Source organism: Bubalus kerabau, chromosome 17 (genome assembly GCF_029407905.1).
Source record: "Bubalus kerabau isolate K-KA32 ecotype Philippines breed swamp buffalo chromosome 17, PCC_UOA_SB_1v2, whole genome shotgun sequence".
Classification (NCBI taxonomy): domain Eukaryota; kingdom Metazoa; phylum Chordata; class Mammalia; order Artiodactyla; family Bovidae; genus Bubalus; species Bubalus kerabau.
In genome coordinates this window covers 28,464,386-28,488,425 of record NC_073640.1, presented here as the reverse complement: position 1 = coordinate 28,488,425, position 24,040 = coordinate 28,464,386, and the positions used below count along the sequence as shown (strand labels likewise).

Below are 24,040 nucleotides of genomic sequence, written 5' to 3'. Positions count from 1 at the left end.
TAGGGTCTGTGCTGGGGCCCTAGCTCCTAAGTGGACCGAAAACAAAAGGACAGAGGACTGGAGAGTGCCGGCGGCAGGCAGGCAGGCCGGCCAGGAGGACTCTGGGGTCCCGCCGCCTGGGGTCTGATAAACTCTCCCCTGGTCTGGAAGGGAGCTGTCCGATGCCAGGAAGGACCTCTAACCCTTAACCTCTCAACACCCCAGCACCTGGGGGACCTTGTTCATCAAGGTGTTCCCCGAGGCCAGCATGGAACCTGGCAAACAGTAGGGGCTCAATACAGCAAAAGCCTGTGGAAAGAAAGCGCCAGCCCCACTTCACAGGGCAGACAGGGAAACTGAAGCCCTGAGAGGGGGCCAAGTCACAGAGAGCATCAGAGAAGAGAACCCACCTCCCCCGCCACAGAGAAGAGCAGGCAGGCCCAGGGGGCGGGCGGTTCAGGACACGGCAAAGAGCCTGGCCTCCCCACTTCCATCCCCACTACCTCTCCTTTCCTCTTTTGCGCTTTCCTCATCTCCTCCCTCCCATCATCCACTCGCCTGCTGTGAGCCCAGGGGAAACACATGGCTGTCACCCCTGGTAACTTGGGGCCCCTCAGGTAGTCCTGAACTCAGCAGCATGCCCTGAAAGATCCCTGCCCCTCATGAGGCCTCGGTTCTCCCATCTGTTCAAGGAGGGAGTTGCGTTGATCACTGAGGAGGGGGCTTCCCAGCTGCAACTTCCCAGGCTCTCTCTGTCAGAGGCCGTGACAAGAGGTACAGGCACGACTGGCCATCAGCTCCCACCAAACTGGTCTCAGAGCTTGCTGGTGTGACTGGGCACTGCACAGCAGCTTTCGAGGCTGCCTTCCCCACAGGCAGTGGCAATAATCCCCAAGACTCCAGGAGACTCTAGCAGGAGCCCAGTCAGTCTGGGGCAGGAGTTAACCGTGAACCCACTCCCATCGAGGCGACGCTGGGCTGCCAGCCAGAGCAAAGCCAGTCTGCCTGTGAGCTATGGCTGCAGGCTTTGGAGCCAGTTGGTTTAGGTGGGGCTGGGCAGAGGGGTCATAGCTCCCGGGGCACCTCTCTTTTACCCTAAAGCTGTCTGGGGTATGGAGCTAGAAGGCTGGACCCTCCTTGACAGGGAGGGGCATCCCTGGCACTGGTCAATGTCTACTCAAGCTCAGAGAATCTGTCCAGCCCATGCAGACATGAAGTAGTAACCTTCACATCCCTCAGTGTATAGATGGGGAAATTGAGGCCCAAAGAGGGACAAGAAGTGATACAAACTGATGTCCCAGGCTCTTTCTGTTCTGCCCATGATGAGAATTGGGGCGGGGGGGGGGGTGCGCGGGAGGAAGGGGAGGAGGAACAGGGAGGGGCCGGGGAAGGGGAGGAGGACATTGTTTAGTTGCTAAGTCCTCTCCGACTCTTTGTGACCCTATGGACTAGGCCGCCAGACTCCTCTGCCTATGGGATTTCCCAGGCAAGAACACTGGAGTGGGTTGCCATTTCCTCCTCCAGGGGATCTTCCCGACCCAGGGACTGAACCCATGTCTCCTGCATTGGCAGGTGGATTCTTTACCACTGAGCCACTGGGAAAACCCAGAAAGAGGAGGAGGGGGAGAGAAAGGAAGAGGGGAAGGGGAGAGGGGTGAGGGGAGAGGCAAGTCCTGGGAAACCCCACATTTCATAAAGGACAAGAACCAGGTTGGACCAAATATTTGGGGGTAGAGACCCTTGTTCTCTTGGCCCCATACTATGCTCCAAAGAAGGATTTAGAAAGCAAGACTTTGGGGTCAGATGATCCTGGTTCTGGCACTATCTCCATGCTGTCTCAGACAGCTACCCTGCCTCTCTGATTTCACACTTAATCTGAGATAGGCAGTGTTTTAAGTGCTTTCTATGACTAATTCAGCAAATTATGGCACCAAACCCAGGTGTAAGCAAGATGCCATCATTGTGGTCCATTTTATGGATGGGGAAATTGAGGCATGCCAAAGTTAAGGTATTTTCTGAGTATCACCATCCCAGAAGTGGGAAGCCTGGATGTGCCCCAGCCAGCTAACTCTGGAGTCTGAGGTCCTGACTCCAGATTACACTTTTCCCTCCACCCCCACTGCGAGGACTGCTGTGGGAATTGAGTTTGTGTCCTTAAGGTACCGGTTCAGAGTCTGGCATGGAACAGGTACCAAAACACAGAGATAGCACTGCTTTTCTTTGTCCAGCCCTTGGGAATGTCCCCTGTCCTCTTCTGGCCCAGCTTTTGCTCCCACAAATTTGGAATGGTCACCCCACCTGTCTCATCCGGGTGTTAAGAACTGAGTTTAGATTCAATTCAGACACAGTAGCCAGGCTTTTAGGTTGGTAGGACCTGAGACAAACATGACTCAACCACGTATGAGGGGTATCACCTTGAGCAAGTGACTTAACTGCTCTGAGCCTCAGCTTCCCCATCTGTAAAATGGGATGCTAATAGCCCCCTCACCGAATCACTCACTCCCTGGGGAGTTCACAAATCTAGGGACTTTCACGGTGCCTGACACACAGGAACCATTGGTGCTTGTTAGTCAACCCTGATGTGTGCCTGGCACTGTGGTGGACAGGGAGGGGCAGGTGGGGCAGGAGGGGAGGTAGGGAAATAAGTCAAAGTTTTTGCCCTAAGGAGCCCCAGTTCAGTAGTAGAAAGAAGATGTGAGTCCTATCAGAGATTCGAAGGCTGTGGGTCTTGGGGAGAGAGAGAAGCCTTTGTTCTTGTCTGGGAATCAACAAAGGTAGGAATGAGAGACATTTCAGCCAGAAAGTGGGCAGAATTTTGCTTGTCTTTTTACATTATTGTTTTGAAAAATTTGTAAACAATAAAAAAGGGATGAAACAAAGAGCTTTCCTGCATTTTTCCATATTTGATTCATCTTTCTTCTTTTTGCCAAGCCATCTCAAAGTGGTTGCCTGATACTTTGCCTCTGAATTCTTCAGCATGTACCTCCACTGTATAAGGACATTGTCTTACATGAACAGGATACTATTATTGCACTTAGCAAAACTAACGATTCTTATATCTCTTATGACATTTAGTTAATATTCAAATTTCTCCAATTGTCCTGAAATGTATTTTAAGTTTCTTCTCCTGTCTTCCCTCTTTCTCTCTTTCTTCCTTCCTATCTATCTATCGACTATTGAGCCATGGTCCCATTTAGGTTCATGCATTGCTTATGGTTGTTTCTATTAATCCTACATTAGACTTCTTTTACATCTTTCATGATTGAATTCCTGAAGAGTCAAGACCACTGTCCCGCTCACTGTTTTTCTCACTGTGTGTTGTCTCTGAGGAAGGAATGGGCAGGAAGTCTGCTGTTAAACACTTTGAAGCTGGAGTGAGAAAAGAGGATGCTATTCAGGGAAAAAAGGAAGCTGGGAATCTTCTGAGCTGAAGAATCACCAGAGCAGCACTGGGTAGCAGGGAAGAGGGTTTTTGCAGGGTCAGTGGGATGGTAGGGAGAGAGGTATTCTCACCTATATTCTGCAGACCCATTGGTGGCTGGGACCCTCTATGGATGCCTCAAAGAACAGGGAGGCTGCATCACTGTTGTGGAACATGGGGGATTCTCCCAGCATCGGAAGCAGGACAGAAACAAGTGGGGAATGGGGTGGGAAGCCCAGGGCATGCCTGTGGGACCCCAGGATGGTAGGAGGAATGTGGTGGCCAGTGAGATGTCTCTCCAGGTCCCCCTGGGGGCTGCACTCCCTGCCCTAGCCAGCCCCACCCAGCTTACCTTTTCTGACCTCTAAAGAGGGCAACACACATGCTCCAGACATTTCCCTCTATCTGTGCACATGCCTGGCCACCCCCTCTTTTTATTGTGGTAAAATAAACATCATTTTGCCAACAAAGGTCCATCTAGTCAAAGCTATGGTTTTTTCAGTAGTCACATACAAATGTGAGAGTTGAACCATAAAGAAGGCTGAGTGCTGAAGAATTGATACTTTCGAATTGTGGTTCTAGAGAAGACTCTTGAAAGTCCCTTAGACTGCAAGGATATAAAACCAGTTAGTTCTAAAGGAAATCAACCCTGAATAGTTATTGGAAGGACTCATGCTGAAGCTCCAATACTTTGGCCACCTGAGGCAAAGAGCCTACTCATTGGAAAAGACCCTGATTCTGGGAAAGACTGAGGGCAGGAGGAGAAGGGAATGAGGTGAGATGGTTGGATGGCATTACTGACTCAATGGACATGAATCTGAGCAAACTCCAGGAGATGATGAGGGACAGGGAAGCCTGGCGTGCTGTAGTCCATGTGTCGCAAAGAATTGGATGGGACTTAGCGAACAACCACATATATCACTTAAAAATTAACATTTTAACCATTTCTAAGTGTTCAGTTCAGTGGCATGAAGTATATTCACATTGCTGTGTACCCATCAGCACAATCTATCTCCAGAATTTTCTCATCTTGCAAAACTGCAAGTTTGGACCCAGTGAACAATAACTCCCATTTCCTCCTGCCACTGCTCCTTGCAACCACCAATCTGCTTTCTGTGTCTAGGAGTCTGACTCCTTGAGGAATCAGACAGTACTTGTCTTCTTGTGACTGCCTTCTTTTGCTTTCAAAGTTCATCCATATTGTAGCAGGTGTCAAAATTTCCTTCCTTTTAAGGCTGAATCATATTCCACTGTAGGTTTAGACAACATTCTGCTTATGCATTCATCCATCGATGGGTGCTTGGGTTGTTTCCACCTTCTGGCTATTTCAGAAAATGCTGAAGTGAGTAATGGGTGTACGAATATCTGTTCCTGTCCCTGCTTTCAATTCTTGTGTGTGGATGCCCAGAAGAGGGATTTCTGGATCATATGGTAGTTCTATGTTTAATTTTTTTTTTGAGAAACAGCCATACTGTTTTCTTCAGCGACTGTAACACTTTACACTCCCATCACCAATGCACAAAGGTTCCGATTTCCCTACACCCTCACCAACCTTGCTTTTTCATAATATCCATGTTAATGAATCTGAAGTATCTCATTGTGGTTTTGATTTGCATTTCCCTAAATGGTTAGTGATGTTAAGCACCTTTTCCTGTCGCTGAAGAGGAAGAAAAATTTCCTTTACACATCTAGGTTCTTCTGCCCAGTCTAAGAATTAAATTGACATGAAACAGATTAACAGGAGAAAATCAAACAAGAGTTTAATAACATTATATTCACAGGGGAGACCATGGAAAACTGAGTAACTTGCCAAGAGAGCTGAAGCCCTCATATTAAATACCATCTTCAGCTGATGACAAGAAAATGTTGGGGGTAGCAATTTGAGACTTCAAAGAGGAGGAAAACAATTCACAGGGAGGAAGAAAAAGCGCAAATGTTTGGTAAATAAACATTTGCTGCATCATGCAGAAACAATGAGACACAGACTGGATGTTGATCTCTAGACCTTCCTCAATTTCCCCGACCATACTTAGCTCCATATTCTTTCAGATAGCTCTAGTGATAGTCTAGTCCTGTCACAGGTTCTTTATCTAAAATCTTTCAGGCAGTCAAGGGGGCAGTAACCAAAAAATTTCCCAGGTCTTCTGTTTCTTAAAAATAATCAGCCTAAGATTTCCCTGGTGGCTCAGTAGATGGGAATTCACCTGCCAATGCAGGAGACACAGATTCGATCCCTGGTTGGAGACGATTCCACGTGCTGCGGAGCAACTAAGCCAGTGCACAACTACCAAGCCTGCGTCCTGCAACCGCTGCAGCCTGAGAGTTCTAAGCTGTGCGCTGCAACTACGGAAGCCGTGGCAACCTAGAGCCCGCGCTTCACAAGAAAAGCCACCTCGATGGGAAGCCCACGCACCGCAACTGGAAAGTAGACACAGCTTGCCACAACTAGAGAAAGCCAGTGCAAAGCAACGAAGACCCAGAGCAGCCAAAAATAAAGTAAATAAATCAGCCTATAGGGTATAAAGAATGAATTATATTTTCCAATGAGGTTATGTTATGAGACCATGAAATGTAATGCTCTAGAATTCTTTGAAAAAAAAAATTTGTTAAAGGTCAGAGGATATATTAAAGTTGCTATAGGCAAAATATATTAATGATGTATAATATTTAAATGAATGTTAATAAGAAAGATAGAAGCAGTTCTTTACTTATGTAGATTTGCATATTAGTTCAGTTCAGTCACTCAAGAATGTTCAACTCTTTGCTACCCCATGGACCACAGCACACCAGGCTTCCTTGTCCATCACCAACTCCTGGAGCTTGCTCATCCTCCTGTTCATCGAGTCGGTGATGCCATCCAACCATCTCATCCTCTGCCAACCCCTTCTCCTCCTGCCCCCAATCTTTACTAGCATCCAGGTCTTTTCTAATGAGTCAATTCTTCACATCAGGTGGCCAAAGTATTGGACCAGTTTCAGCATTAGTCCTTCCAGTGAATATTCAGGACTAATTTCCTTTAGGATTGAATGATTTGATCTCCTTGCAGTCCAAGGGACTCTCAAGAGTATTCTCCAACACCACAGTTCAAAAGCATCAATTCTTTGGCGCTCAGCCTTTGTTATGGTCCAACTCTCACATCCATACATGACTACTGGAAAAACCATAGCTTTGACTAGACAGACCTTTATTGGCAAAGTAATGTCTCTGCTTTTTTAATATGGTGTCTAGGTTTGTCACAGTTTTTCTTCCAAGTAGCAAGTATCTTTTAATTTCATGGCTGCAGCCACCATCTGCAGTGATTTTGGAGCCCAAGAAAATAAAGTTTGTCACTGTTTTCATTGTTACCCCATGTATTTGCCATGAATTGATGGGGCCAGATGCCATGATCTTCACTGTTTGAATGTTGAATTTTAAGCCAGCCTTTTCACTCTCCTCTTTCACTTTTATCAAGAGGCTCTTTAGTTTCTCTTCATTTTCTGCCATAAAGGTGGTGTCATCTGCATATCTGAGTTTATTGATATTTCTTCCGGCAGTCTTAATTCCAGCTTGTGCTTCATCCAGCCCAGCATTTTGCATGATGGACTCTGCATATAAGTTAAATAAGCAAGGTGACAATATACAGCCTTGGCATACTCCTTTCCCAATTTGGAACCAGTCCATTGTTCTATGTCTGGTTCTAACTGTTGCTTCTTGACCTGCATACAGATTTCTCAGGAGGCAGGTCAGGTGGTCTGGTATTCCCATCTCTTTAAGAATTTTTCATAGTTTGTTGTGATCCACACAGTCAAACAGTGAAAACAGTGACAGACTCTACATTCAGATGGATATATCTGTCCTTTTCTCCTTTGCCTTTTGCTTCTCTTCTTTTCTCAGCTATTTGTAAGGCCTCCTCAGACAACCATTTTGCCTTTTTGCATTTCTTTTTCCTGGGCATGGTTTTGATCACTGCCTCATGTATAATTTGTGAACCTCCATCCATAGTTCTTCAAGTACTCTATCTATCAGATCTAATCCCTGGAATCTATCTGTCACTTCCACTGTATAATTGTAAGGGATTTGATTTAGGTCATACCTGAGTGGTTTAGTGGCTTTTCTTACTTTCTTCAATTTAAGTGTGAATTTAGCAATAAGGAGTTCATGATCTGAGCCACACTCAGTTCCTGGTCTTGTTTTTGCTGCTATAGACCATCTCCATCTTCAGCTACAAAGAATAAAATCAATGTGATTTTGGTATTGACCCTCTGGTGATGTCCAAGTTTAGAGTCGTCTCTTGTGTTGTTGGAAGAGGGTGTTTGCTATGACCAGTGTGTTCTCTTGACAAAACTCTGTTAGCCTTTGCCCTTCTTCATTTTGTTCTCCAAGGCCAAGCTTGCCAATTACTCCAAGTATCTCTTGACTTCCTACTTTTGCATTCCAGTACCCCAAGATGAAAAGGACATCCTTTTTTTTTTTTTTTTTTTTTTTGGTGTTAGTTCTAGAAGGTCTTGTAGGTCATCATAGAACCATTCAATTTCAGCTTTTTTGGCATTAGTGGTTGGGGCATAGACTTAGATCACTGTGATATTGAATGGTTTACCTTGGAAATGAACAGAGATCATTCTGTTGTTTTTGAGACTGCACCCAAGTACTGCATTTCGGACTCTTTTGTTGACTATGAGGGCTATTCCATTTCTTCTACTCCTGCATATTAGACAAGGAGTATTTTAAAGTGGTTACTTTTTATGAATATGCACAAAACTGAAAATATTTTTATTAGTCCCCAAATAGTAGAATAAAAATGTTTTTAGTGTTAAAAAAAATAACCAGCCTGAATTAATCCTCATGTCAAGGAGATACATTTTGGAGTGGCAAATATTGCCCCCACTAAGAATGTGCTTATTAACCAGTTGAGCATCTTCTTTGGAGAACTGTCCATCCAAGTCTTTGCCCATTTTGTTATTGGGCTGTCTGTACCTTTTTATGCCATCAGATTCTCATAAATACATGTACCATGTGCTTTTATTGCCCACTATTCACAGAGGCAGAAACTGAGGCTCAGAGGGACCAAATAACTTGTTCCAGACACACAGCTGGTGAGAGTTCCTATGTCTGTCTGAACCTGTGACCTATGCCCTTCATGATGCTTTTCCATGCCTCTCAGTTAGTGTTTCGGGTGTCTGGAGCCTCAACCCTGGAAATCTCACTGTGAGAGCCAGATCCAAAAGGGAGCAAAGGCCACTTGTGCCAAGATATCCATGGAACAGACTGCACACTGAGGAAATAATGAAGATGCAGCAAGAGCAGAGAAGTCCTTTTTCTGGTTGTTTTTGGCAGAGTAAGCTGTGTCCAGGAACTCCTCCAGGGAAGCAGACCCATTTTAGGCCCCAGGGAAGTTTGGCACCAGATGAACTAGATACTCCCCAAATCCACTCCCTCTTCTTCCTGGATATACAGCTTGGCTGTACTTCCCAGCATCCTTTGCTGTTAGGGAGGTCATGTGACTGAGTTCTGCCAATGGCACATGGGCAGAAGTGATAAGCCCGTTTCTGGCCCAGCTCATGAAGTCTTCCCACAAGCTTCCATTCTCTTTTCCCATCTTCTGGATGATGGATAGGAGACCTGGTCCTGGAGGAGGTTGGAGCCATGAGAGGGAAGCAGCTTGGGTCTTTGAATGACCACATGGGTTGGAAGGTCACCACAGACCAGGAATGCCCGGTCAGACTTCATGTGAGAAGACAAAACCTTGTATGGAGTTGAGCCACTGAGATTCGTGGGGTTGTTTTTGCAAGTAGCATTTCCTGACTAATACACTCTCCTCTGTCTCTGTGTTCTTCCTTGAAGGGGGAAGGTTAAGGTTGGGCTATTGAATGAGTGAATGAATATGCTTCTCAAAGATCTACACTTGAGGACTGAATGAATGATTTCATCAACTCCTACTGTCAAGTGGTCCCAGGGTGGACACATGTCTGGGGTTCCCTGCTGGCACCTGCTCGGCTACTTCCCAGGTCCTGAGGTCTGGCTGAGACTCCCCACCCTCTCACAGGGTGACCTTGTGCAAGCCAGCCCATGTACCAATGTCAAGGGCTTCTCCGCCGGGAGAGAGGGGGCCGTGGGTCTCCTGCCCCACCTCACAGGAACAGCACATGCCAAGGAACAAAGCAGACACTGTTGCAGAGGATTTATTTTCCAGAAGGCCTGAGGGGCAGGGGCAGTGGCATGGGCAGGACAGGAGCAGAGGGAGATCCCAGAACATTTGGAGGCCATGTGCATGGGCAGCGGGCAGGTTAACACTTCTAGTACCTATAGTGGACAAATGCCCTTGGGCTCTAGGAGGGGACAGAAGCCCTGAAAGACACTGATGTTTATGCCTGGCAAAGCCACATTCTCTGTGGCTTCCACCTGAGCCTAACAGCAAATCCCTTCAGATGGGTATTCCCATTCTCAGGTGAGGCTCAGAGAGGTTAAATGTTCTCCTCAGGGTCACACAGTGACAACCACCCTGCCATGCTGCATCAGGGTCCCTCAGAAAGGAAAAAGCACAGATACCTGGGGAACCTGTTGTCCCCAAAGAGCTCCAGATGAGTCCCAAATCCCAGTCATTAGCCTGGCCACAGCCACCTGAGAACAACCTCCATTCGAGGCTCTTTCCCTTAACTATACCCCACACATTCACTTCAGGGGTCAGGAAATCACTGCCTTGTTCCCATCCCACACATTTCCTAGAAGTTCTTCCCATCATTTATTTGGCCTTTTAAGCATTTGCCTTCTTTACTTACACAAATATAACTAGAGCTTATAATACCAAGCCAAGTGTAGTCATTCACACTGTAGCATGAATTTCATTATTAGCTATTTGGGAAAGGAGGAAGAAAAAATGAGGGACTGTGAAGAGTCCCTCTGAAGAAATCAGGCCTGGATGTTGGAGGTTGGAGGGGCAGTAAAAACCCAAGGGAAGCAAGAAGGTTAAAGACCTTTAACATGCAGGTAAAATGGGGGAGAAAAGTGATTCTGGGCAAATTTGAGGCTTCCTAATGGACCCCACCAGCCCTTCTCTAGATGACCTTAAGTCTCTGTATTGATGCATGAGAGCCTTTGGGAGGCGGGAGAGAGAAACTACTTTCATTGACTCAGTCTGCAGCCTGTTACTGAGCTCTGATTCTGAACCAGCCCCTGTGCTCTGTGCTGGAGGCCAGGAGACCAAAGTAACTCAGGTGTGGATGTTGGTCTAGCTGGTAGGGCTGGAGGACAAGCTCCCAAGTCCTGAGAATTCTGGGCAGATGGTGATCAGTGTTGTTAAAGAGAGGCAGAGGGCCCATGGAAATTTAAAAAACTGAATCTCAATTACTGGCTGCTTAGGTCAAGTGATGATGCCCTGGAGGACAGATGGGGTCGGACAGGTGCAGAAAATGGAAAGACATTCTGGGTATCAGGAGCAGCCCAGGAAAAGAGCCAGAAGTGGAAAGGTATGACATGGGTTGGGAGAACAGGGAGCTGGAACCCAACATGCATGAAGGGAAATGAGGCAGGACTGGAGACTGAGGTGCCAAGCTCAGGAGCTCTGACCTCAGCTGAGGGCAATGGGGAGCCATGGAAGGGTTTGGAGCAGAGGAGTGACTGACCAGGATGGTGGATCCTCTGGCTTCGGTGGGGCAGAGGGTGGGTTGGAGGGTAAGAGGGGAGATGAGAGTCACAGCTGGAGGCTTGACTGAGGGCGACAGCTGCAGGGATTAAGCTCTCTCAGCACTGAAAGAGTCGTTGGCACAGGCTCATGTCAGGAAGCCGCTGTAACAGGAGGGAGGTGGGGATCTGTGAGCCTTCCTGGAAGAACCAAGGCCACGGTCATCAGAGCAGGGCCTGCCTCATTGGTTCAGCTTCTGGAGAATCTTCTTCACCCAGTGCTGTTTGGGGTCAGCACAGATCTCTCGGTCCTTCACAGTCAGCAAGCTGGAAGGGAGAAACACCAGGGGGAGAAGGAAGCCTCATTAGCATGCAGCAAGGATGCCATGGTCCACTGCAGACGGTTTGCATACAGCAGGTGACTCATAAATGCAGGTGACTCACATGTCTTAAGAAGGACAGGGGGAATAAACATCAAGGACTTCCCATACCTTCAGCCCCAGCCCCAAGCGCCAGGACAGGCCAGGAAATAGAATGCGCATGAGGCTCATAATCTGCTCACACTGTCTTGGGAGAGAGTATCGGGTAGTGGATAGTGGCCAAGAGCATGAACTTTGGAACCAGCTTATCTGGGATTAAAGTTCTAGCTCTACCACTTGTTAGCGAGTCCCTTAACTTCTCTGAGCTTCTGTTTTCACATTTGTAAAATGGGCGCGATAACTATGGTCCAACTTCCTGGGAATCTGATGACGATTTGATGAATTAATATATAAACTGATGTGCTCACGACAGTGCACAGCAGACAGTAGATGCTATATAATTGTGCCATGAGCTGGCCCAAAGGTCTGTTTTTAACTTTTTTTTAAAAGGCAGAGGAACCAGTGATCAAATTGCCAACATCTGCTGAATCATCAAAAAAGCAAGAGAGTTTCAGAAAAACATCTATTTCTGCTTTATTGACTATGCCAAAGCCTTTGACTGTGTGGATCACAATAAACTGTGGAAAATTCTGAAAGAGATGGGAATATCAGACCACCTGACCTGCCTCTTGAGAAACCCGTATGCCGGTCAGGAAGCAAAAGTTAGAACTGGACATGGAACAACACACTGGTTCCAAATAGGAAAGGAGTACATCAAGGCTGTATATTGTCACCCTGCTTATTTAATTTATATGCAGAGTACATCATGAGAAGCGCTGGGCTGGAAGAAGCACAAGCTGGAATCAAGATTGCCGGGAGAAATATCAATAACCTCAGATATGCAAATAACACCACCCTTATGGCAGAAGGTGAAGAAGAACTAAAGAGCCTCTTGATGAAAGTGAAAGAGGAGAGTGAAAAAAATTGGCTTAAAGCTCAACATTCAGAAAACTAAGATCATGGCATCCGGTCCCATCACCTCATGGCAAATAGATGGGGAAACAGGGGAAACAGTGTCAGACTTTATTTTTTGGGGGCTCCAAAATCACTGCAGATGGTGATTGCAGCCATGAAATTAAAAGACGTTTACTCCTTGGGAGGAAAGTTATGACCAACCTAGACAGCATATTAAAAAGCAGAGACATTACTTTGTCAACAAATGTTCATCTAGTCAAGGCTATGGTTTTTCAAATAGTCATATATGGATGTGAGAGTTGGACTATAAAGAGGGCTGAGTGCTGAAGAATTGATGCTTTTGAACTGTGGTGTTGGAGAAGACTCTTGAGAGTCCCTTGGACTGCAAGGAGATCCAAGCAGTCCCTCCTAAAGGAGATCAGTCCTGGGTGTTCATTGGAAGGACTAATGTTGAAGCTGAAACTCCAATACTTTGGCCACCTGATGCAAAGAGCTGACTCATTTGAAAAGACCCTGATGCTGGGAAAGACTGAAGGCAGGAGGAGAAGGGGACGACAGAAGATGAGATGGCTGGATGGCATCACCAACTCAATGGACATGACTTTGGGTAAACTCCAAGAGTTGGTGATGGACAGGGAGGCCCGGCGTGCTGTGGTTCAAAGGGTCGCAAAGAGTTGGACACGACTGAGTGACTGAACTGAACTGAACTAATAAAAGTCACATAATATAAAACATACTATTTTAACCATATTTAACTGGACAGTTCAGTGGCACTAAGTACATTCACATTATTGTGCCACTCTTACCATCATCCATCTTCCGAATTTTTCACCTTCCTGAACTGAAAGTCTGTCCCTATTGAACACTATCTCCCCACCCATCCTCCCACTCTCTGGCCCCTGTCATCTACCAATGTACTTTCTGACTATGAATTCGACTATTCTTAGGTACCTCATGGAAATGGAATCAAACAGGATTTGGCTGCACCTAATGTATATTGAAATGCATTTTTAAGGTTCACTTGGTATATGTTGGCCTGAACTTTTAACATTGATTTTCTTCATAAATCCTTCAACGACCCTGTGAGCCTCCAGTATTCTATCTGCTTCATAGTGAGGAAAGTGAGGCCCAATGAGGTAAAGGAACTTGCCCAAGGGCCAGAGCTGGTAAGACCTGCCTTATCGTGCTTGCTGTAAACTGGATGCTCTGGGGCAGGGCCTTCAGAGAACATCCCCATCCGGGCCCGCCCTGGAGAGACCTGAGAGCAGACAAGAGTGGGGAGCAACAGCCCAAGACCACGTGGCAGTTGTGGGCTCGGGCTTCCACTTTTGCCAGAGCTACAACAAACACCCCTGATCTGCACACGTGTGTGCACACATACACACAGATGACCAATGAACAGAAAGAACAAAAAAGGCAGCAAAGCAGGATTGATCTTGGCCATGGACAGCCTGCCCTGGCTGCTCTGTGGCACCGGACAAGGCCTGGCCATTCATTGAACCACATTCCTTCTAGAATCCCTTCTGGCTCAAGATCTAATAATCACATGTGTCCCTGGTGGCTCAGTGGTAAAGAATCCATGTGTCAAGGCAGGAGACTCAGGTTCAATCCCTGGGTTGGAAAGATCCCCTGGAAAAGGAAATGGCAACCCACTCCCGTGTTCTTGCTGGAAAATCCCATGGACAGAGGAGCCTGGTGGGCTACAGTCCACGGGGTCACAAAAGAACAACTAAGAAACTGAGAGACTAAACAACAGCAACTGCATCTCACTGAGCATCTATTAAATGCCAGAAATTGAGTATTACACCTCCCACTTCCTATTATCATGCCCTGCGACGCTCAAAAAGGCCCCATAACTCACTGTGTCCATTTACCCACCTGTAAAAAGGAGATTTCACAGTACCTGCTACACTGAGTTGTTTGAAGGACTACTATTTATTAATATTTATAAAGTGTTTACAACAGTAACTGGCACTTAACAAGCACTCTCTACACGTTTGATAAAAATAAATGAAGGTGGCCATTCCCATTATACTGATGGGGAAACTGAGGTCCAGTATTGAAGTAACCAAGACCCTAGCAGGGCTTCCTGCTTCAGTCTTCTTGCATTTTACCCCTTTGAGGGGTGGAAGATGAATGAGAAGGATGAAGATGAGAAGATGACACAGACCCAAAGGGGCTCATGAATCCCCAGGTTCAAACACCCCAGCAGACTCCAGGCCAAGGAAAATGAACCAAAGAAGCTGAGAGAAAGCAGCAAAGGAGAACAAGGACCCAAGAGTCCTGGTTCCAGCCTGGGCAACCTTGAACAAGTCATTTCTCCTCATCCCATCCTGAGGCTGTTTCTCTATCTGTGAAATGGATATAATAGCACCTCCTTGTAGGATCACTATGAGAATGAAACAGTCATGCTCAGAACAGTGCCTGGCCCAGAGGAAGCACTTAGTGTCAGCTCTTAATATTCTCCTGGTAAGCATGGGTTGCCTCATTGAAAAGGAATGAAATAATGCCATTTTCTGCAACATGGATGGACCTAGATGGCACCCCACTCCAGTACTCTTGCCTGGAAAATCCCACGGACGGAGGAGCCTGGTAGGCTGCAGACCATGGGGTCACAAAGAGTCGGACACGACTGAGCGACTTCACTTTCACTTTTCCCTTTCATGCATTGGAGAAGGAAATGGCAAACCACTCCAGTGTTCTTGCCTGGAGAATCCCAGGGACAGGGGAGCCTGGTGGGCTTCCGTCTATGGGGTCGCACAGAGTCGGACATGACTGAAGCGACTTAGCAGCAGCAGCAGCAGCAGAGATTGTCACACTGAGTGAAGTAAGTCAGACAGAGAAGGAGAAATATCATACAACATCCCTTATATGTGCAATCTAAAAAGAAATGATACAAATGAACTTACTTACAAGACAGAAAGAGACTCACAGACTTAGACAACAAACTTATGGCTCCTGCGTGGGCGAAAGGATGGTGGAGGAGGCACGGTTAGGGAGTTTGGGATGGACATGTACACACTGCTATATTTAAAGTGGATAAGCAACAATGGCCTACTATATACAGCACATGGAACTCTGCCCAGTGTTATGTGGCAGCCTGGATGGGAGGGGAGTTTGGGGGAGAATGGATATATGTGTATGTATATCCCTTTACAGGTCCCTTTGCTGTTCATCTGAAATCATCACAACATTATTTGTTAATGGGCTATATCCCAATAAACAAAAAGAAAAAAAATTAGAATGGATTGCCTCAAATAACTAAATCTCAGGGCACTGGGGATCAGCCTGTCCCCTGCACCCTACGTCTACAGCAGCTCTACACTACCTATCTCACCATGCCCGCGGATGCACCCTCTGTGATCTCAGAACCAGGCACGTGCTGCCTGGCACAAAGGAAGTGCCCGATAAGATCTGTCGAATGATCACATGGGTTTGTTTGTTTTTTTTCTTGGTACACCCAAGCCTCAGCTGAGCCATCTAGTCCAGCCAGGGGCTCCCCCTGGCATCCGGGCGTCCGGCTGCATTCCTCCAGCCCCCGGTAGAGCCCACCCACGAGCACCTGGATCCTCCCGGGCAACACCCCTCAGGCTCTTTAGGGCCTTGTCTCCCCAGCTTCCTACTCACACCACGCCAGGTCTCCGGCAGGAATTTGAAGTCCAGTAGTAATATTTCACCAAACGCAGGGGCAGAGGGTAACGGATGTAGTCCCGGCAACAGACGCTGTCCTCCACGTTGGCACCGTAGGGGCCTGGGGGAGAGGGGTGTTCAGAGGCGTCACAGGCTGGTCTCCCTTGGCCCTCACCTCTGTCTCAGCTTTTCTGTTCTCATGCAGAAGGTTGGTGTCCAAAGGATTCTGGGCCCTCAAAGACCCCACTGGTGGATCTCTAAGAAGCCATTAAGCACCCAGAGTCTACACTCTGCATCAGCCAGCTCAGGGGGAGAGGGAGTCAGACTCACTGAGCATCAGCCATGCCCTAAGGTGACTTCCCTGATGGTCCAGGGGTTAGGACTCTGTGCTTCCACTGTAGGGGGCACAGGTTCGATCCCTAGTCAGGGAACTAAGGTTCTTTAAGTGGTATAGCACTCCCCAAAAAAACAAACAGACAGACAACAAAAAACAATGCCTAGTGTGGCCAAGAATGAAAAACCCACCAAAACTCAACCAAACAAAGGGAACAATGCTGAAGCTCTAGATGGGATCCAGAGACTCTGAACAGGAAGGAGCTTTAGAACTTTGCTATTCGACGTGAGGTCTGTGGATCCTCATCACCATCACCTAAGAGCTTGTCAGAAAAGCTCGGTGCCTCGTCCCAGCCAGGCTGAAACAGATGTGCACTTTGAAGAACTCTCCAGGTCTTTGGAGAATTTCCCTTCAGCTCACATCTACTTTAATCCCCTTCCTGGAGCAAATGGTGAGACTGGAGTCCAGAGAAGGAGGCGGATTTGCCCAGACCACACAGCAGGACCCGGGAGAGTGTCAGATCAAGGGCTCAGACAGAGTCCAGTCACCCAAGCCCCGGTTCGAGTCTTACTCTACTCTGAATCACGTAACATCTCTGAGACCTAATTTCCTCCTCAGATCCAGGGGGTAATAATAGTACCTACTCTCTGGGGCCTTTAATGCAGGGAAGAGTGCTCAGGAACCCCAGTAAATGAGCAATCATTGTTCCTGACTCCCAGCCCAGTCCTCATTCCCCTACCCAACAAAGGGCAGAAGAGCAGACCTTGAGATGGAAAGAGAAATCAACAGCCCAGTGCTGAGGGGAAGTTCTGGAGCAAAAATGGAGCAGTGAGAGGGCAGGACCAGTCTTCCAAGGGAATAGCCCTTACCCCTGCTCCCACCTTTCCCCACCCAGGCGGTCCTCCTTCAGGGGCTCCTTCTCCACACCCCAAGACCCTATTCTTGAGTTCTCTAGGGGGACCCTGGGCCATGCCCACCACCACCCCTAACCCAGCTGAGGCAGATCCTAGACTCCAAGCCTTCAGCACTGCTCATTTAACAGATGTAAAGACTCAGGTCTGGTAGAAGCAATGGGACTAGCCCAACAGCTGACAGACTGGCGTCTTCGGCTCTCAGTTCAGTACTCTCTCCACCACTACTGTCTGACCTTGACTTCTGCAGAGAGCCCTGCCTCTTCCCAATCTCACCTGCCTCTGTTGCTTGAAGTATCATAGCCAGGAGGATGAGGGCAGCCAGGAGAGGGGTCTGCAGGCTGGCCATCGTTTTGACCTGTGTCCCAGCTCAGGTGTCTACAATCACCAAAGGACAGGGAGGTCTGGTATTTAAGCACTTGCTACACCCACAAGCCTCAGACACTCTTAGTCACCCGTGAGGCCAGAGTCTCTGACATTCACATTGTGAAAGAAGAACTCCCGCTTCCTTCAAAGAGGAGGAAATTCTCTGTGGCCAGGAATCACTCAAAGGGGACCCCCACGCTCACCTCTCCCTCAGTCTCAAGAGATGTGAAATCCCCCTTGAGCTGGGCGTCTTGGAGGCCTGTGCTCCCTGGGGTCTGCTGGCTGTGTGGTCTTGGCCATGTCACTGGACGTCTCTGGGTCTCAGTTTACCCATCTGGAAATGGGGGAGATGTTTTCAGAGTCCCACTGACTTACCCCAGTGGTTGTTTGTAAATCAAGTGAGAATGGGGACAGGAGACAAACAGCCCCAAGCCCTCACCTGGAACTGAGGCCCATCTTGTCCCCTTGGTGACCTTCATCATGGATCTGTCTTCAAAGGGAGAAGCCTATGGACCCCTTGGCTTATTTTCTCTCCCACATCACCAGCATTCTCCAGGGCTTATCACAAGGTCTCAACTTGGGCCAGTTCATGGTCATTTATATTTCCAAGTTCCCTTGTGGCTTAGCTGGTAAAGAATCTGCCTGCAATGCAGGAGACCTGGATTCCATCCCTGGGTTGGGAAGATCCCCTGGAGAAGGGAAAGGCTACCCACTCCAGTATTCGGGTCTGGAGAATTCAATGAGTCACAGAGTCAGACACAACGGAGTGACTTTCACTTTCTTTCTGTCCTTCTTTCCAGCTGTCTCTACCCTCTTCCTCAGCTACCCCCTTCTCAATCTACCACCATGTCCCACTGATCCTACTTCCTAAGTCTCTCTCAGATCTGTCCCCTTATCTCTGTCCCCATTGTCCCTACCCTGTCCTGGCTGCCTCCACCCCAGGCTCAGGTGCTGGCCCCTCATTCCCCACTCCACAATGCAGTGACCAGAGGGAGCAGCCCTGATTCCAACCTCCACACGCCTGCTTCAAAACCCTTCTGCGCCCCCGCTAAACCCATTCTCCTGATTGTGACCTTCAAGACCTCTATTCCAGATATGACCCTCCCCCCTAAAACTGGTCTCCCTCCCATGAGGAATCACATCACTCTCCTCACAGTTCCTCAAAGAGGTCTGTGGCCTGTCCCTGGCCATGTATGCCCTTTCCACTTCCCTACTGCATAAACTCCTACTCGTGCATCAGGAGCCGTTTGAAATGTCAGCCTCTAGGTAAGCACACCCCCTCAGGACTTAAAATTCTTTGGGGTGACCTAGAACATGGACTCAAATAAATTACATCATATTTTCTCTTTCTTGGGCTCCTCCCAGAAGCCAAATTGACTCATCTCTTGGAAAGCAGGGTCTCCATTTATTTTCTTGGCAGTCCAGGGTCTCCCAAGAGTGGGGTACATTGTGGGTGCTCAGAATACATCTAATGGAGGAGAAAAAAGGGACTTGGAAGTAAGTGGCTGAGCCAGCCTGGAGTTCAGGACTCAGCAGTACTCTACTTGTAAAGGGATCCAGCCATTCATTTATTCATCCATTCAACAAATACTTATTGAGCCCTTGGTAGACAAAATAATGAACCCCCCAAAACGTCCACATGTAATTCCCTGAACTTGTGAATATGTGACCTTAAATAGTAAAAAGGACTTTGCAGTTGTGTTTAAGTTCAAGCCCTTCAAACAGAGAGACTTCCGGGATTATCTGGATGGACTCAGTCCAATCTCAGGGACATTATAGGAAGGGCCAGCAAATGCATCAGACACAGACAGGATAAGGGATGACATAAGCAGAAGTTTACATGATATGATGCTGTGAGCCCAAGAATGCAGGCAGCCTCTAGGAGGTGGGAAAGGCAAGGAAACAAATTCTCCCCTAGGGATTCCAGAAGGAAAACACCCCTGCCAACACCTTGATTTCATATCACTGAGACTGATTTAGGACTTCTGACTTTCTAAACTGTGCATGGGTGCGTGCTCAGCTGCTTCAGTAGTGTCTGACTCTTTGCTACCCCACGGACTATAGCCCACCAGGCACCTCTATCCATGGGATTCTCCAGGCAAGAATACTGGAATGGGTTGCTGGGCCCTCCTCCAAGGAATCTTCCGCATCCAGTGATCAAATCCATGTCTCCTGCATTGCAGGCAGATTCTTTACCCACTGAGCCACCTCTGAACTGTAAGATAGCAAATTTGTGTTGTATTAAACCACCATTTATCACAGCACAAGGGGAGACTAATACAAGAACCCGCCGTGTGCAAGGTACACCACCAGGATCTGGGGACACAGCAGTGAACCTTGGAGACAGACAATAAACAGAGGAAAAAAAAAAATAAGCAAGGTAATGTCAGGCTGCAGTGAGCACCGTGAAGGAAATGAAACGGAGCAAAACAGACGGTGGCCATGGGAAAGCAGGCTGTGTAGTCTATGAGGGGTGACATGCAAGCTGAAATTCAGATGATACTAAGAAGCCCACCAGGGAGGAAAGGGCAAGGGTCAAGTGTGAGAGGGCTGAGAAGCTGGGGCAGAGTGAGTGCGGGAACAGAGGGCAGCCGGCTGGGAGAGGCGGGCGGGGCCTGTTCAACTACGATTCCTATGGGCTTCCTGATGGATCTGCCCTGGAAGTGCATAGCATTGCTTTGGAAGACCTCGTCAAAAGCCACTCACAGAAGGACAAATACTGCATGATTACCATTCTGTGGGGTTCCTGGAGGAGTCAAATTCATAAAGACAGGAACTAAAATGGTGGTTACCAGGGGCTGGAGGGCAGAGGGAATGAGGAGTTAGTCTTTAATGGATACAGAGTTTCAGTTTGGGAAGACAGAAAAGTTGTGGAGATGGATGGTGCAGATGGTTGCACAACTTGGTGGTCCAGTGGTCAAGAATCCACCTACCAGTGCAGGGGACACAGGTTCCATCCATGGTCCAAAAACTCCACATGCCGCACGGGGCAACTAAGCCCGGTGCTGCAACTACCGAGCCTCAAACAAGAGAAGCCACGGACTGCAAGGAGAAGCCTGAGCACTGCAACCAGGGAGCAGCCCCCGCTGACAGCAACTAGAGAAAGCCTGCCTGCAGCAGTGGAGACCCAGCACAGCCAAACTAAATAAAGAATTTAAAAAGTGAATGTATTTAATGCCACTGAACTGTATACTTAAAAAGTGATTACAACGGTAAATTTTACATGATGTATATATTATCAATTAAAAGTAAGAAAACAAAAGCATATGAAAAGATATTTCACATCTTATGTCATCAAGGAAATGCAAATTAAAGCAATGAGGAGATACCACTACACACCTATGAGAATGGCCAAAGTCTGGGACACTGACAACAGGGAGGCTGTGGAGCAACATGGACCCATTCGTTGCTGGTGGGATGTTAAACAGTACAGCCATTTCGAAAGTCTGGAGGCTTCCTACAAAACTGAGTATGCTTTTACTGTCTGGTCCAATGATCACAATCCTTGGTATTTACCCAAAGGAAAACTGAAAACTTATGTCCTCACAAAAGCCTATAGTTTAGCAACTTTATTCCTAATTGTCAAAAATTTAGGAGCAACCAAAATGTCCTTCAGTAGGTGAATGGGTAAAATGTGGTACTTCAGACAATGGAATTATTCAGTTCAGTTCAGTTGCTCAGTCATGTCCGACTCTTTGCGACCCCATGAACCGCAGCACGCCAGGCCTCCGTGTCCATCACCAACTCCCAGAGTTCACTCAAACTCATGCCCATTGAGTCGGTGATGCCATCCAGCCATCTCATCCTCTGTCATCCCCTTCTCCTGCCCCCAATCCCTCCCAGCATCAGAGTCTTTTCCAATGAGTCAGCTCTTCGCATGAGGTGGCCAAAGTACTGGAGTTGCAGCTTTAGCATCATTCCTTCCAAAGAACACCCAGGACTGATCTCCTTTAGAATGGACTGGTTGGATCTCCTTGCAGTATTCACTGCTAAAAAGAAAAGAGCTATCAAAGTGTGAAAAGACACGGAGGAAACTTAAATGCATATTACTGTTCTTGTTGTTTAGTCGCTAAGTCATGTAGCCCACCAGGCAGCCCTGTCCATGGGATTTCCCAGACAAGAATCCTGGAGTGGGTTGCCATTTCCTTTTCCAATGACTAGCTAAGTGAGAGAAGCCAATTTGAAAAGGCTAACTACTGTATGACTCCAACTATATGACCTTTCAGAAAAGGCAAAACTATGATAAAAAGATTAGTGGTTACCAGGGGTTAGAGGGAAGAAAAGATGAATAAGTGGAGTGCAGAGGAGTGTTAGGGCAGTGAAAATACTCCATATAATACCATAACGATGGATACACATCATTGTATTTTGGTCCAAACCCATACACCACACACCAAGAGAGAATAAACCATAATATTATAAACTATAGCCTTTGGTGGTTACAATGTGTCAAAGTAGGCTCATCAGTTGTCACAAATGCACCCTCTGGAGGGGGATGTTAATAGCGAGGGAGCCATGCATGTGTGGCGGGAGGGAGTACACAGGAAATTTCTCTACCCTCTTCTCAGTTTTGCTGTGAACCCAACTACTCCAGAAAATTGTCTTGAAAGAAAAAAGAAAGGTGTTACCCAGAGTCTAATCAAGCTCTAGCCCTGAATCCCGTTTTATAAGAAATACAGGGTCTAGAGGAAGATGAATGATCCCACGAGAAGCAGATAACTGCAGAAGGTGGAACCTTCCAGGCCTCCAAAAAGACAGCTGTCTGGGGATCAACACATAGTCAATGTTCTTTTTTTTACAAAATGTGGATTAGGGACATTGAAGATTAAAAGTGATTTAAGAGACAGTCAAATATGTACAATGTATAGACTAGTTGAATCCTAATTTTGAGAAACAGTTATAAAAGATCTTTTGAGGACAAACATGGAAATTTATTTATTTTTCTTTTTTCTTTTATTTTTTAAATTTTATTTTTAATCAGAGGATAATTGGTTAACAGTGTTGTGTTAGTTTCTGCTGTACAACCACATGAATTAGCATATGTATACAAATATCCAGGCATCCCCGGTGGCTCAGCAGTAAAGAATCCACCTGTAATGCAGGAGACACAGGAGATGTGGGTTCAATCCCTGGGTCAGGAAGATTCCCCTGGAGGAGGAGATGGCAACCCACTCCAGTATTCTTGCCTGGAAAATCCCATGGACAGAGGAGCCTGGCCAGAAGCAGTCCATGGGTTGGCAAAGAGTCGACACAACTACAGTGACTGAGCACACAGGAATACATATTTCCCTTCCCTCGTGAGCCTCCTCCCCACCTCACCCCGTCACACCCATCTAGGTTACCATAGAGCACAGAGCTAAGCTCCCTGAAACCAGGAAATTTAAATGTAATATGAAATTAGGGCTTTATTGTTGATTTTCTTAGGTATGATAAAGACTATAAAGGTGTGTAGGAGAATGTCCTTGTTTTTAAGAGATGCACCTGAAGTTTTTAGGGGTGAAATTCATGATGATCTTATTTTCAAAGAGTTCAGTTCAGGTGAGGTATTCATGTATATGAGTACATATTGATGTGTGTATAGAGAGAGATGTGTGTATATATGTATGTGCATATATGCATACGTATGTATGTACTGCATATACATATAGGTGCACGTGCATACAAGTGTGCATATGCCTACATCTGTGTGTTGTATACATATACATGTAAGTATGTACACTTGGTATGTGTGTGTGCGCATGCATATACATGTGCAAATGTGTGTTACGTGTGTGTGTGTATATGGATATACCTGTACAATATCCCAAAGAAAGCAAACACAGCTAGATGTTAACCATGTTACAGTGCAGTGGTAGATACACTGGTGATCCTTAAACTGCTCTAACAACTTTCCTGAAATTTTTAAATGTTTCATAAGAAAACATGGGGAGAAAAGAAGAAATATTTTTTAGATGTGGAAGTGATCTTGTGAAAAATGGACCATCACTGGAGGGAGAGGCACAGAACTGGTCTAATGGCTTTTCATCTGAACTCGGGGTTTCCTTCCACAGGGCCTCAGGGGGTGGGCTCAGGGGCTGCCCCCTGGAGAGCACCTTTGTCCCCAGCAACGAGGCAGGGCCCCCAGCCTTTCCTGCTGACTCAGCCTCTGCTCCCCAGTGCCCCATTTCCCTGGGGCTCGGAAAGAGGGTGAGCCTCACCTGCGCCAGCCAGCCTGCGCTCCCCCAGCCTGCTCCCCCTGTGCAGGAGGAGAGCCCTGAGTTCACAGACAGGGCTCAGGGGACCAGCTGTCAGAAAAAGGCAAGGGGAGTTTCTCTCGGGCTGAGGGTGGGGAATCCCCTGCAGTTACCAAGGAAGGGGATGTTTTCCCTCTTCATGTGAAGAAGTAGAGCTGCCTTGTGCTTCTGTCCTTCCACAGTGCTGGCAATGCATGGGAGGCTCCTAGATCAAGCTCTCCTTTCCCAAAATGTCC

The 24,040-nt window shown here is 47.1% G+C and overlaps 2 protein-coding genes across 2 annotated transcripts in view; one reads left to right on the top strand and one right to left on the bottom strand.

Moving 5' to 3' along the window:
* PSME3IP1 (proteasome activator subunit 3 interacting protein 1) overlaps nucleotides 1-24,040 on the top strand; it is a 348,568-nt gene that overhangs the window by 139,292 nt on the left and 185,236 nt on the right. The window lies entirely within an intron of this gene.
* Nucleotides 9,561-17,567, bottom strand: CCL22 (C-C motif chemokine ligand 22). Its single transcript, XM_055553918.1, has 3 exons — nucleotides 17,482-17,567; nucleotides 15,958-16,081; nucleotides 9,561-11,323 (listed from the first exon to the last, which is right to left on the bottom strand). Exons 1-3 carry the CDS (start codon nucleotides 17,552-17,554, stop codon nucleotides 11,239-11,241), a joined length of 282 nt encoding a protein of 93 aa, XP_055409893.1. The 5' UTR covers nucleotides 17,555-17,567; the 3' UTR covers nucleotides 9,561-11,238.